The 13759-nt window shown below is 40.9% G+C and overlaps 1 protein-coding gene across 3 annotated transcripts in view; it reads right to left on the bottom strand.

Moving 5' to 3' along the window:
• ULK4 (unc-51 like kinase 4) overlaps nt 1–13759 on the bottom strand; it is a 502923-nt gene that overhangs the window by 409499 nt on the left and 79665 nt on the right. For all 3 annotated transcript variants that reach the window (XM_043443377.1, XM_043443375.1, XM_043443376.1), the window contains one exon: nt 7289–7372. In XM_043443377.1, coding sequence (XP_043299312.1) covers nt 7289–7372 — 84 coding nt within the window. The remainder of the gene's footprint in view (nt 1–7288; nt 7373–13759) is intronic.

Raw genomic sequence — 13759 nt, 5'->3', positions numbered from 1 at the left:
AATATCAGCATTCCAAATATTATGAATAGTGATATTAAAAAGAAAACCACAAAAAAAGCCTGCATCATTCCTATTCCCCATACACATTGCCCACTTTCACTATATAAAGGCAAGGGGAATGGTGCATACCTACAGAGAACCCGATATTGATGGCACACACATTCTTTATTAGGAAGATTAAACTTAAAACTGTGACAGTAACAAAAACAGAAAATGGAGCTGTACAGTTTAACTTCTATCCAATATCAAGAGAATTTAACTTCTCTGTCCTCGTTTTAGATAACTAGTGTCCAAAAACACTTCAAAGATAATACACATAATGACTAATATCTCTATACTTTCTAATTCAAGCCCTGTCTTTTTCTAATTAAATACATAAGCAATTTACCACTAGCTTTCTTTTTTAAGAGCACTAATTAAAAACTGAAAATTCAATTTCCTCTTAAAAGAAACTTGTTACATCGAAATTGTCTAATAAGCTATTGTTCAGAAATGAATAATTAAGCCAAGGATTTATTATTTGAGCCTCACATTTTAACATATGCCAGGTGTCAGTTCAGCACCCATAATTATATACAGACTATTATGCAAGTTATTTAAAAAAGATGAGGTTGATTAGATACAAACGCATAAAATTAATCTCCTCTAAACATGTGGAAACACTCTAGGTGCTATTTTCAGCTTCTATGTGCACTGTACAGTAGGTTGCTACCTATCCAGATAAAAATAACTACCTTCAAGGAAAGTCAGCTTTCTCAGCCTCCCTATTTCATGAACATACTGAACATATGCCACGTGAGTTCAATGCCAAACATTCCCAGGATTAATACAGTGATGATACCAAGTACATAATTTGTCTTTGCTATTATAATCATTGGAAGGACTGATGCTGAAGCTCCAATACTTTGGCCACCTGATATGAAGAGCCAGTGGCCTTCACTGGAAAAGATCCTGATGCTGGGAAAGATTGATTGCAAGAGGAGAAGGGGGAGACAGAGGATGAGATGGTTGGATGGCATCATTGATACAATGGACATGAGTTTGAGCAAATTCAGGGAGATATCGAAGACTAGGGAAGCCTGGCATGCTGCAGTTCATAGGGTTGCAAAGAGTTGGACACAACTTAGTGACTGAAAAACAACAAACATGAGGGTCAGAGCAGTGGAATGCAAAGCCAGCAAAGAGAGCCCAAGTCAGGAGCACGTGGAAGATCAACCAGCAAGGTACCTTTCTCCACACAAGACATCAGGTGGGGCTCCAACTACCAAACTACTCCAGAGTGGCACACCTGGGATTCAAATCCACATCCTCTGACTCCCAGCTCAAAGTCTCCAAAATGCCAACACCAAGTCGAAACAATGACCCAGTGTCATCACAGACACCTTTTCTTCTATACTGCCACGCTCTCTTTAAAAGTTATACCAGAGAGACTTCCTTGGCGGTCCAGGATTCATAACAAACAATCCGCTTTCCAATGCAGGGGACAAGGATTCGATCCCTGGTTATGGAACTAAGATCTCACATCCTACAGGGCAACTAAGTCCAAGTGCCACAACCTAGGTCCAGTACAGCCAAAATAAAAACAAAATTTTTTAAAAATAAAAAGTTATACCAGATTTTTTTTTTTTTTGGCATGTTCCACCCTAAGTCTCTCACTCTAAATATTTCCCTCTTTCCACCTGAGCATTTACGTCTGTAACAAGATCAAAACCACTTGACTCACATTTCTACTATCATTGTTAAAATTACAGAAATCATAACAAGTTGACCTGTTTGGAAAACAAGGTCATTATCTCTTAGGTAATCTTTTGAAAAAAACAAAGTTTACTGAACACTATTTAAATAAACTCGCAACAGTCCCAGAATAAGACTACCTTTCTCTCTCAAAGTGCATCCTACAATTTGCCACAGGATAAGATATGTCTGTGGGCAAATAAATTTGAAAACATCGTATACAATATGCTCCCATGTGGATTCATTAAAAGTTCTGAAAAGTACTAAATACAAATGAAACCATTCAACTTTGCTTAACCCAATGTGTCCCAATGTATTTGACTAGGAAACCCTTATCACAGAACATGTAGGAAAATCCCTTGGCAAAGTTAGTTATCTATGCACCAGAAACACAAACAAAATTTATAATTTAAAACTAAAATTGTCTTCTAAGAAATTTACATATGAGTTAAAACAAAAAAGTACAATTCCCATACCACATTTTTCTCAATGCACAGATTAGAAGGAAAAGGCGTAAAAATCAGAATCAATGGCCCATTTTCAATAAGGCACATTACTAAGTTTTCAAAGTATAAAAAGGCTAATAAGTTAGGCAGAAAATATCAATATATTTAAGAACAGAAACAGCACAACAATGTTAATGTCCTTAATACCACTGAACTATATGCTTAATAGCTAAGATGGAACATATTATATATATATTTTACCACAATTTAAAAACATGAAAGAGAAATAGAATAGACATTCTTAATCTATACAGTAATGCAACTTTGTTATTGTAACAAAAGGAAAAAGAGGCAATAAAATTCCACCCATCTGAAAAAGTTTAAACCATCCCATAAAAAACCCTGGACCAAGAAAAAAGTTTAAACTAGGGATTATCTATAAAATAACAATAATGGAAACACCACATGTCAAAATAATGGGACACAGCTAACACTAGGTTGAGAAGGAAGTTGATAGTCTTAAGCATCTTAGTCACTACACAAGAGAAGGGAAGAAAACAAAAATGTAGTTACAAAACAGCAAGAAATGGCATACTAAACCAGAGATTAAAAAAATTCATTTTCCTATTCCTCATAAATGAAGACAGGGCAGTATCTTAATCATCTCTGCCTCTCCTGTATCCAGCCAGCACATAATATGTTTCATAAATGCTACCTCTATAAAGAATGGGAGCTGTATCTGAGAGAGTTGACTTAGCAGTGAATTAAATACATTAGCAGAATGTCATGGAGAATCCAAAGGAACTACAATCATCTTATTTCAGTGTTTTTTAAACCAAATATGTCATTCTCTTGTTAGTCTTCTCATTGAGTATGCCTTCCATTTTCACTACTATCAATCCTCCTTAAGTTTATTCACAGACGTATATACTCTCAATCAAGGTACCAACAGGTGACCTTGCATGTAATTTTTAGAATCAACTTTTCAAGTAAAAAGAACGTTAAAAAGGAGCTCAGAAACTCATGAAAAAGATTACAATGGTAACAAAAAAATGTCACTGTGACTTTTCAAAATTATTAAAAAATAAAGACAATTAATTTAAACAGCGTGGCACAGATAACTGCCCAACAGAACTAATGACAGCCCAAGAAGAGACATGCACACAGACCGGCAGAGCTGACAGCAGAGTCGTGGGGAGAAGACGGACTTCTCGTTCAATGATGCTGGCGTAACTGATTCATTTTAAAAACAGCACTGGACCCACACGTATCACCACACACACACACACAGAACAATTACAAATAAATTAAGCTTCTAAACAGAAAAAAGGGAAAAACAAAACTTGTAGAAGAATATGTAACATGGGCGTCCCTCGTGGCTCAATGGTAAAGAATCCGTCTGCCCATGCAGGAGACACAGGTTGGATCCCTGACCCGGGAAGGTCCCACATGCCTCGGGGCAGCTAGGACCACGCACCACAACTACCGAGCCTGAGCTCTAGAGCCCAGGACGCAACAACGGAGCCCACATGCTCTGGAGCCCGTGCTCCACAACGAGAAGCCGCCAGAGTGAGAAGCCTGCAGCCGCAACTAGAGAGGAGGCCCCGCTCGCTGCAGCTAGAGGAAGCCTGCGCAGCAGCGAAGAGCCAGCACAGCCAAAAATAAAGCCAGTGAAAGTGAGAGTCACTCAGTCCCGACCGACTCTTTGCAAATTCTCCAGGCCAGAATACTACAGTGGGTAGCCTTTCCCTGCTTCAGGGGCTCTTCCCAACCCAGGGATCAAATCCAGGTCTCCCGCATTGCAGGCGGATTCTTCACCAGCTGAGCCACAAGGGAAGCCCAAGAATACTGGAGTGGGGAGCCTATCCCTTCTCCAGCAGATCTTCCTGACCCAGGAATCAAACCGGGGTGTCCTGCATTGCAGGCAGATTCTTTACCAACTGGGCTATCAGGGAAGCCCAAAAATAAAAGTACACACAAAAACTTATTTATTTTTGGGCTTCCCTGATAGCATCACCGACTCAATGGACATGGGTTTGGGTGGACTCCGGGAGTTGGTGATGGACAGGGAGGCCTGGCGTGCTGCAGTTCATGGGGTCACAAAGAGTCGGACACGACTAAGCGACTGAACTGAACTAATACACACAAAAAAGAATAGGTAACAGCACATCTTAGTGTTAGATTACCATCTCATGGATGGATCAATTTCTATTAAAATTAAGAACTTCTGTTTAGCCACAGATACTATAAAGAAAATGAAAAGACCAAACATCTTATGGATTGATAAATATCTATTAAAATTAAGAACTTCTGCTTAGCAACAGACACTGTAAAGAAAACTAAAAGATCAAACACAAAATAGAAAAGTATCTGGGACTCGTGTAAACAACAAAAGATTAATATCCAGAATACATAAAAGAAATTTCTGTGGGTCGAATACCATGACATCTGAATTTTTTCAAACATCTCAGAAAATAAACAAATGAATAAATAATAAATACACATATATGGATATATATACATACACACATCTTAAAACAAAGCAAAGAAGGCAAATATATTAACAGCTGATGGAAATAAAGGCCATTAGTTTTCTTTCCTTTTCGAATACTTGAAATATTTTATAGTAATAGCTGGTGGAGGCAGGGCAGAAGGATGATGGTATGCAGAATTCCTACAAAGCATCAGAAGAAACTGGCTTAAGACTTGATAATCATTTTCAAAACAGGAAATTCCAAAAACCAAGATAAACAGAAAAAGATGGTCATCCTCATTAGTAATCAAGAAAATGCATATTAAAACGACACTGAGGAAACAATTTAATGCTCATGAGATTGTCAAAAATTTAAACTGTGACTCTATCAAATGTTCAAGGATATGTGGGTTAATGGATACTCCTATATAAACTGATACACGTGTGTGCCTCTGTTCCTGTATTGAGGCATACACCAACACACTACTCAGTGGTACCGAGGAGCTACACTTTACACAATCAACATGGATCAATCTCAACCTAACTTTAAGCAAAAGAAAGAAAAATTAGGTCTCAAAAGAACATGGTGCCAATCTATTTATACAGAGTTCAACATTTAGAATCAATCAATCTAGTATTTAGCAATACACTCAAAAAGGGAAACGAAATAAAGAAAAATTTGCGAAAAGAAAAAAAATTTAAGAAAAACAAGAAAACCTTGGTGAAGTTTATCACCAAAGTCAGAAGAGCAATTACTCCTTGAAAGAAAGTACAAATTTCAATCCAGAAGAGATGGAGAAGAATTCTCTAAGCAACCAGCCTTTTGCTTTTTAACAGTGAGTCAGAGCACTTTTAACCACATCCATACAATCCATATAATCTTCTGTAAGAAAAGAACTTACTTTCAGAAATACCAGTAGGAGCTGGGAAAACAGTTTTCTACATTAAAAAATTAAATCATCGAAGACAAGTGGCTTAAAAATTATTTTACCTTCAACTATGTCCTGAATACATTAGACAAATTTGCTCAAGAAATGCTACAACTGAATTATCTTTGAAAAGACAAATCCTTTTTTAGGGGGAATGTTCACCTCTGAATTTGTCATTTTTTAGTGTACGTGCTGCCAAAGCATACACTAAAACGTCTTCCAAATATATAAAATTCTCACAAATTAGAGAGCTCTAGACTTTCTTCCCTCTTCATGAAAAATATACAAAACCTGACACACATACCAAGAGAGAATAAAAAACAAGTGTGTATATTCACTGTTAACTCTATCATTATATCATTAGCCATTTCATTATGTTACAACTAACAATACACATGCATAGCAAACATTCTTCATACTAAGCACTCAATGACAAATACAGGAGGGGTTGGGGAGGACATATGTAATAAAGGACACCACCTCATGGGTTAGAACTGACCATCTTTCACTCAGCATTAATCTAAGTTTTACAAATTAAAGATACAAAGTTCTAAAACTTTCTTTACACCATTTAAAAAATTCCTGGAAGACTCCTTTCTCCTTTGAGCTCCTGTATTTTGTTCTTTGGCATGAACGCACTTGACAGATCCCACTTTATAGTTTCATCTCATCTCCCACAACAGGTAGATGTGTGCATGAACATAAAGTCCTCCTTCTTCATCGTGTGCCCCCTGGGTGTGCCTAGCTTGAGGCCTTGAATGATAAACCCAAACATGTCTTTTGACTACAGATAAAGATAACTTAATTCTCATATTGTTGATCCAGCACAGTTCACTGGCTTCATGCATACCCCACAGGGACAACTGACTACGCATTCACCCTACAGGCTGGGACGTGCTCCCGGTGCCTTTCTGGATCACTAGGGGAAAACTGCAGAGATTTTTCTGTACTTGGAACATCATTCCATTACCATAACATGCATGAAGTAATGAACTCAAAAGGAAGATGTTTGTTTTGACATTTTTTTTTTCATTCTTTAAGGAATGCTTTTAGCCTATGGCTGTGCCTTGGGTGAGACAATGTCAAGGTTTAAAGAAAACAGAAAAACGCCAGCCTTTGAGGTCAGTTATAAAACCTCCTCACGGTCACACACAGGAGCTACTTATGCAAGTTGGCTGGTTGGCCAGCTGGCTGGTTTTCAGCCATTAACAGTAGCAAGAGAAGGGATGTGCATAAGCTGAAGAAACCACATCACATAATAATGACTAGTTAATATTAAAATCAATGGATGCTGGTGGCAGCTTCCTTGTTTCTGAACCACAAAATGGCAACATGACAAGATAATCACTGGGCTATCGAGGCTGGCAGAAAATTCCCTACATACACCTGGCTTACTAAACTGAGTTACTGGTAATTGGAAGGGGTGGGGGGATTAAGGATATGTTATTGAGAGCTACTTAGGTCGTTCATATTTGCTATCGTCTCTTTAAAAGCAAGACATTTAAACAAGTGAATGTGAGTTGGTTTTTTCACTTGCTCCACTGTAGGTCACGGCTCACGGTGGCTTGTCGGGATTATTTAAATTCAGGAGCGGTGCAGTGCTTGCTTGACAGGCTCCTCCACCGCTGCAGGCTACAATCCTCACACAGCGCCTGAAGGGTTATTACAATTGCAGGCGTCCACAGAGGACAACAAAGGAGCCTTACCCCTTCCCGAAGGCACCTCATTAGCACCGTGTATGCAGCCAAGGGGACAGCCCAGCATTCTCGGGGGTTCTTTTTTTTTTCTTCCTAAAAATGAAGGAAAAGGAAAAGCAGTGAGGCTAAGGCACAGAAGACGTTAACCCTTTCAAGAAAAAAAGGCTAAGTTTCATACGGACAAATGACGCAGAACTTCTTAACATCCTACTGCAAGTACTACTTACAACCTGCCAACTACGACCTGATGAGGCGCCTTTACTGCAGATACATACAAAGCATTTCTTCTGTTTCCCAGTATGTCACACATGATGTTGATAAGCTCCCCTCAGCAACAGCTGGATGGAAAGGACCAAGGGATGACAGCATGATCTGGTGGATAGAGAAACCACTCCCCATCGATAACCACAGATTACGACATACATACTTCTACCTAAAGGTGTGACATTATGTGGAATGACTTGAAAGCACAGAACATGCAGTTTGGAGTAGTATCTCTGGATAATCCATAGGAACAAGGAAAACGCAGGACACTACCTAGCAAGATGAGGCTCAACAAAACCAAGTAACTAGGATCAGTGAGTACACTGACTTTAAGGATATCAGGAACAATTCTTTCACAGAAGAACTAAGTTAGAAAAATAACCACAAGAACTCTCCTGGAACCTAACACATAAAGTCACAGAATCAATCCGGGGCCACAGAGAAAGGTGAGAAAAAACACACACTCTGGTTATAGCAGAAGAAAGGAGGTTCTGCTTAGACAGACTATTTCTGTTTTAAGATTGTCCAAATGTTAGAAGTGGTACCTTACCGATACAAAAGTACTTAATACCCATGATGAGAATTGTGACTCATTAACACTGTACCCTTAATCATAAAATGCCATATATGGTCATAATCTAGCCATTATCAACCGGAGCTGCTCCAGCTCAAAAATCACTCGTTCAGCACCCAATTTAACTTTCAAACACAACGTGCCTCCCTTTCAGCTCATTTATTCACGACATCCACCACAACCTTTCCTTAACGTCCCTGGACCCTACTTCCCATGTTCCTCGCCCTTTTTCTTTACCCCAGTCTATCCCCTACCCACCTTGGCTGCCACTGAGATTCCTGGCCTATAATTTAATCACTCTTGACAAAGGCCTGAAGGACCTCATCCTGTGGAGTTCCATTGTCTCAGGTCTGGGGAAACTCAGGCTTACCGGAAGGCAGTGGCTTGTATTCTCCAGGCCTGCAGTCAGACAGCTGGGCTCTGGGAGGTGTGGCAGCAAAAACACAGACTCCACGAGTGACGTAGGATGGGGAAGCCCGGGGACCTTCCACGCCACTCACCAGGCCTGCTCTCTCTGATCCAGTCCCTCTCCTGAAGAACTACAGCATTTCAACCCATTGCCCTCCCAAAACTTCGCTTTTCCTCTTCACAGAGATCATGAGAGTCACGAGAGAGGAACCACGCGCTCACCTCCACCTGTAGCTGGCTGCTGCTCACACCCTGGGTCACAGCAGGGCAGGTTCCTCCACTCCTTCCACGTGGGCTAACAAGTCCCCTCCCGCTCTTCTTCCTTCAGGGTCACTAGCTTCTGGACTATCCCTCACTGCTCCTAAGTGTTCAACGTCGTGTCTCCATGGGATCCTTCCCATTCCCACCAGACTCACTGTCATCTCCCATTTTCAAAACAGCCCGTCACCCCACATCCCTCTGCTCTTTCCCATGGTGATGCTCACTTTCCACTGACTTCCTCAGGATCCCATGTCCCTCTAAATCCTCAACACACAGCAGTCTGATTTCTTCTGCCTCCCCCTCCATGTTAAATAAATACACAAAACAGCTCTTGTTGGGTTCCCAGTGACTTTTGTATCCACTCAAACCAGGAGACTCTTTGTAGGTCCTTCTTCTTGGACCTTAAGCTCCACATTCAGCCCTATAAACTCTTTTCTGAAATGCCCACTCCTCTCCTGATTTTGCTCCTACTTCACTTACTCACAGTTAGGGTGCAGAAGCTTCTCTTACAATCCTCCCATCTATTTTCCACATTGAAACCAGAGTTATCCTTGTGGCACTTAAGTGAGATGACATCCTTACCTTTTTTAAAACTCTTAACCAGCTTCCTCTTGCTCTTAGGATCAAAACCCAGGCCCCCAACTTGGCCGAGGAGCCCTCCAAGACACATCCCTGTCTCCTGCAGCCCTGCTCCCTGCTCACTTCCCTCCTGGACCACTGGCCATGCTGCAGTTCATGAGTGAAAAAAAGCACCTACTGTGTGCCAACAACTCTTCTAAACAACAGTCATGCAGCTGTGAGCAAGACAGACAAATGTTCTATCTTAACAGTATTCAGTGGGGCGGGCGGCGGACAAAAAAATTTTTTTAAGTAAACAAAATAAACAAGGCAAGACAGTCCTGCAAGCTATAAAGCAAAGCACAGCTGGCCAAGGGGTTAGAGGAAGCCTGTATGCAAAGGGCTTCATCTCACAGTTCTCAGGTTCAGGAGGAGGCTCTCTGCAGAAATCCATGCAAGAGGAGAGGAACGGCAGACATCTGCAGGTAAACACTGTGAGCAGGAAGAAATGCGAATGCACAAGCGTGGTGGCAGGATCAGCGTGTAGGGGGTCCAAGGGCCCATGGGGAGGTCAGTGAGGCTGGAAGGAGGAAGCGGCTAAGAGGGTAATGAGGACAAAGGTCATACGGGAACTGAGGAGCAGCGCCCAAGGCCCAGAGGTGACTAGAGGGTTTTAGCTGTGGCAGCAGGAAGACAGGGAGCAGGGAGAGCTCTAGGAGTGACAACCGTGGCGTCTTCTGTGTCTCCACAGGCTCCTCCAGCTCAGGTCTGGGGAAGAAACTGCGGTGCACACAAGAGTGACGCAACGAGACCATCTGGGACTTCTTACAACAGGCCAGGTGACAGATGGAGAAGTGCTGGACCAAGAGAGACAAAACATGCGAACACCTGGACTCTAGCTCATTATGTATCCTTGACAAAAGGAAGGAAAAAATGCATAAACTAAGATGTGCTGTCTCACACATTCCTCTGCAGAATCACGGTCTGGACTGCTGTCCTCAATCTCATAACCTTGGGGTGTTATCAGAGAGCCAAAGGTCAGGACTGCAGTCTCTATGTTATACACGATATGTATGTATGCACGTATGTATGTATGTGGGTATGTGTATACATATATCAATCACTTCAGGTCAGTTCCAGTAGGTCAGCACTGCCCTGAGACACTAAGGTTTACCTACATTCAAAGTTACAAGGCCACAAAACACTCTCATCCCACGAAACATTAGTGATTTTTGTGGATGTAACTTCCTGTCGTTAGTTCAGCTCAGTTCAGTTGCTCAGTCGTGTCTTGACTCTTTGCAACCCCATGGACTGCAGCACGCCAGGCTTCCCTGTCCATCACCAACTGCCGGAGCTTACTCAAACTTATGTCCATCACGTCAGTGATGCCTTCCAACCATCTCATCCTCTGTCATCCCCTTCTCCTCCCACCTTTAATCTTTCCCAGCATCAGGGTCTTTTCCAATGAGTCAGTTCTTTGCATCAGGTGGGCAAGGTACTGGAGTTTCAGCTTCAGCATCAGTCCTTCCAATGAATATTCAGGACTAATTTCCTTTAGGATGGACTGGCTGGATCTCCCTGCAGTCCAAGGGACTCTCAAGAGTCTTCAACACCACAGTTCAAAAGTATCAATTCTTCGGCACTCAGCTTTCTTCACAATCCAACTTTCACATCCATACATGACCACTGGAAAAACCATAGCCTTGACTAGATGGACCTTTGTTGGTAAAGTAATGTCTCTGCTTTTTAATATGCTGTCTAGGTTGGTCATAACTTTTCTTCCAAGGAGTAAGTGTCTTTTAATTTCATGGCTGCAATCACCATCTGCAGTGATTTTGGAGCCCAGAAAATAAAGTCTCTCACTGTTTCCCTTGTTTCCCCATCTATTTGCCATGAAGTGATGCAACCGGATGCCATGATCTTAGTTTTCTGAATGCTGAGGTTTAAGACAACTTTTTCACCCTCCTCTTTCACTTTCATCAAGAGGCTCTTTAGTTCTTCTTTGCTTTCTGCCATATCATTAATATGTGGTCAAACGTCATGGCCACAGAATCATCCCTATGCTAAAATAGCCTAGCTTATATCCAATTAAAGTAAGTGCCAAGGGAAATGATTCTTCACATCTACTTTCAGAAATAAATAAAAATGTGATTCTGTATCATTCCCTTTATAGAAGACTCTAAAAAATGCAAACTAGTCTTTGTGACAGAAGGCAAATCAGTGGTTGCCTGGGGACTGGGAGAGGGGCAGGAAGAAGGGATTATCAAGGGTGTTCAGGAAAACTTTTGGAGGCGATGGAGATTTTCATTATCTTGACTGTGGTGATGGTTGCACAGATGTATACACATATTAGCACTGACCAAACTGCCATCTTTAAACATGTGCAGTTTATGGTATGCCAACTATACCTCAATTAAGCTGAGTGAAAAGGTTAAAAAAAAACACATTCACAACAAGAGTTGGACTGGACTCCCATCCCTGATAAGACGGCAGACAAGATACCTGACCACTCTTCTAAGGAAAGCAGTTTTACTCTGCATCCTTAAAATGCCTCAGAGAGCTGACAAAAAAACAAAGAATAATCAAGCCAAAAATTAGCTGCAAGCATGAAGGGATAAACACATCACTGAAGTTTGCTTCCATTCTCCAAGCCTGCAGAACTTGCTAACTTTGAGGTTTGATGTCAAGGCCTCAAGGGCCCAAGGTAAGAATAAAGTTGACAGAAACTCTCCAGCCCCATCCCCAAAGAACCACAAGGAAAGCTGTCTTTCACAAAACTTAGCACACAAGACAATGTTCCAGTGCAAGAGGAGGGAGGGAGGGAGCTCTAAATACTAATTGAAGAAGACATCCATTTTAATTATTAAGAATTAGCTCCAGTGTATAAACCTCCATATACTTTTTAATACTGTGTAACTATTAAATGAAAAACGTTGTTCTACTTGTTATATAAAATGAGACAAAGTAAGAATCTACATTTCTGCTTTCTCATTTGGGCAAAAAATAACTGTAAGTACAAGTAAGAAAGAAACTGCAATGGTTATTTACTGGGGAACTACACAGAAGTGGACAAAAAAAGAAAAGAGACCACAGGCTGTGTACCTTTCTATACTTCCAAGTTTTGTAGTTTCATGAATGTGATATCTCTTCAAAATATAAAATTATCTGAGAATAAACTCAACTAAGTGAAATACACAAAAAGCTTTATGAGTTAAACAACTTACATTAAAAAATTTGTAATATAAATATACGGAAACATGTTTTTGTGCATTAAAGGACAACATACCATAAATGTACTAATACTCTAATAGACTCAGCACAATTCCAAACATGTATTAGAAGACTCAAAATCATAAAGATATCAGTACTTCTGCATAGTCGATGCTGTTTTCAAAAGACGATTTCAAAATTGGACAATCTGATTCTAAAATTTATTTTGACATGCAAATGACCAGGTAGAGTCAAGACATTTATGAAAAGGAAGAATGAGGAGGAGAGATTTGTTGTACCAGCTATCAATACTAAATATGGAACTAAGTGATTTTAAATACTGATGTTTTCTAGTAATTACTCTAATCGTCTCAGAATGATGATTATCCAGACAGTCAACTTAGATACTAAAGATACTTAGGTTATATAACACTTAAGCAAGTTCTAGAACCAAAACAAGTGGAAACAAAGAACTTTTGATTAACTTATAATGTACTGGCACTCATTTAAAAGAGAGCATCACATGAAATCAATGACTCATAATGTATCTATATCTACTCAACATATTCCCCCAAAGAGAGGCCAAAACCTGCAGTCACAAGCTCTCACCACCATGTTATTAATAACAGCATGTGTATTAGTCACTCATTGTGTCCAACTCTTTGCGACTTCATGGCTCCTCTGTCCATGGACTTCTCCAGGCAAGAATTCTGGAGTGGCTTGCCATTCCCTTCTCCAGGGGATCTTCCTGACCCAAGGACTGAACCCACGCCTCCTGCATTGCAGGTTCTTTACCATCTGAGCCATCAGGGAAGCTTCCAGGTGGCACTAGTAGTAAAGAACCCGCCTGTCAATGCAGGTGGAAGTAAGAGACACAGCTTCAATCTTTGGGTTGGGAAGATTCCCCGGAGCGGGGTATGGCAAGCCACTCCAGTATTCTTGCCTGGAGAATGGACAGAGGAGTCTGGTGCACTATGGTCCACAGGATTGTAAAGAGTCAGACACAACTGAAGCAACTTAGCACGCACGCACGCACATGTGAAAAGGTCATCTCTTGAGCTGCTGGAAGAGGGTGTTTGCTATGACCAGTGCGTTCTCTTTGCAAGACTCTGTGAGCCTTTGCCCTGCTTCATTTTGTACTCCAAGGCCAAACTTGGTGCTCTCAGTAGGTAAGTTCATTTCACTGGGTACGTTTGTATCTGCCT

This window comes from Cervus canadensis, chromosome 22, assembly GCF_019320065.1.
Source record: "Cervus canadensis isolate Bull #8, Minnesota chromosome 22, ASM1932006v1, whole genome shotgun sequence".
Taxonomy (NCBI): domain Eukaryota; kingdom Metazoa; phylum Chordata; class Mammalia; order Artiodactyla; family Cervidae; genus Cervus; species Cervus canadensis.
Note: the sequence above shows the minus strand (reverse complement) of the source record. Positions and strands in the feature narration are given on the sequence as shown.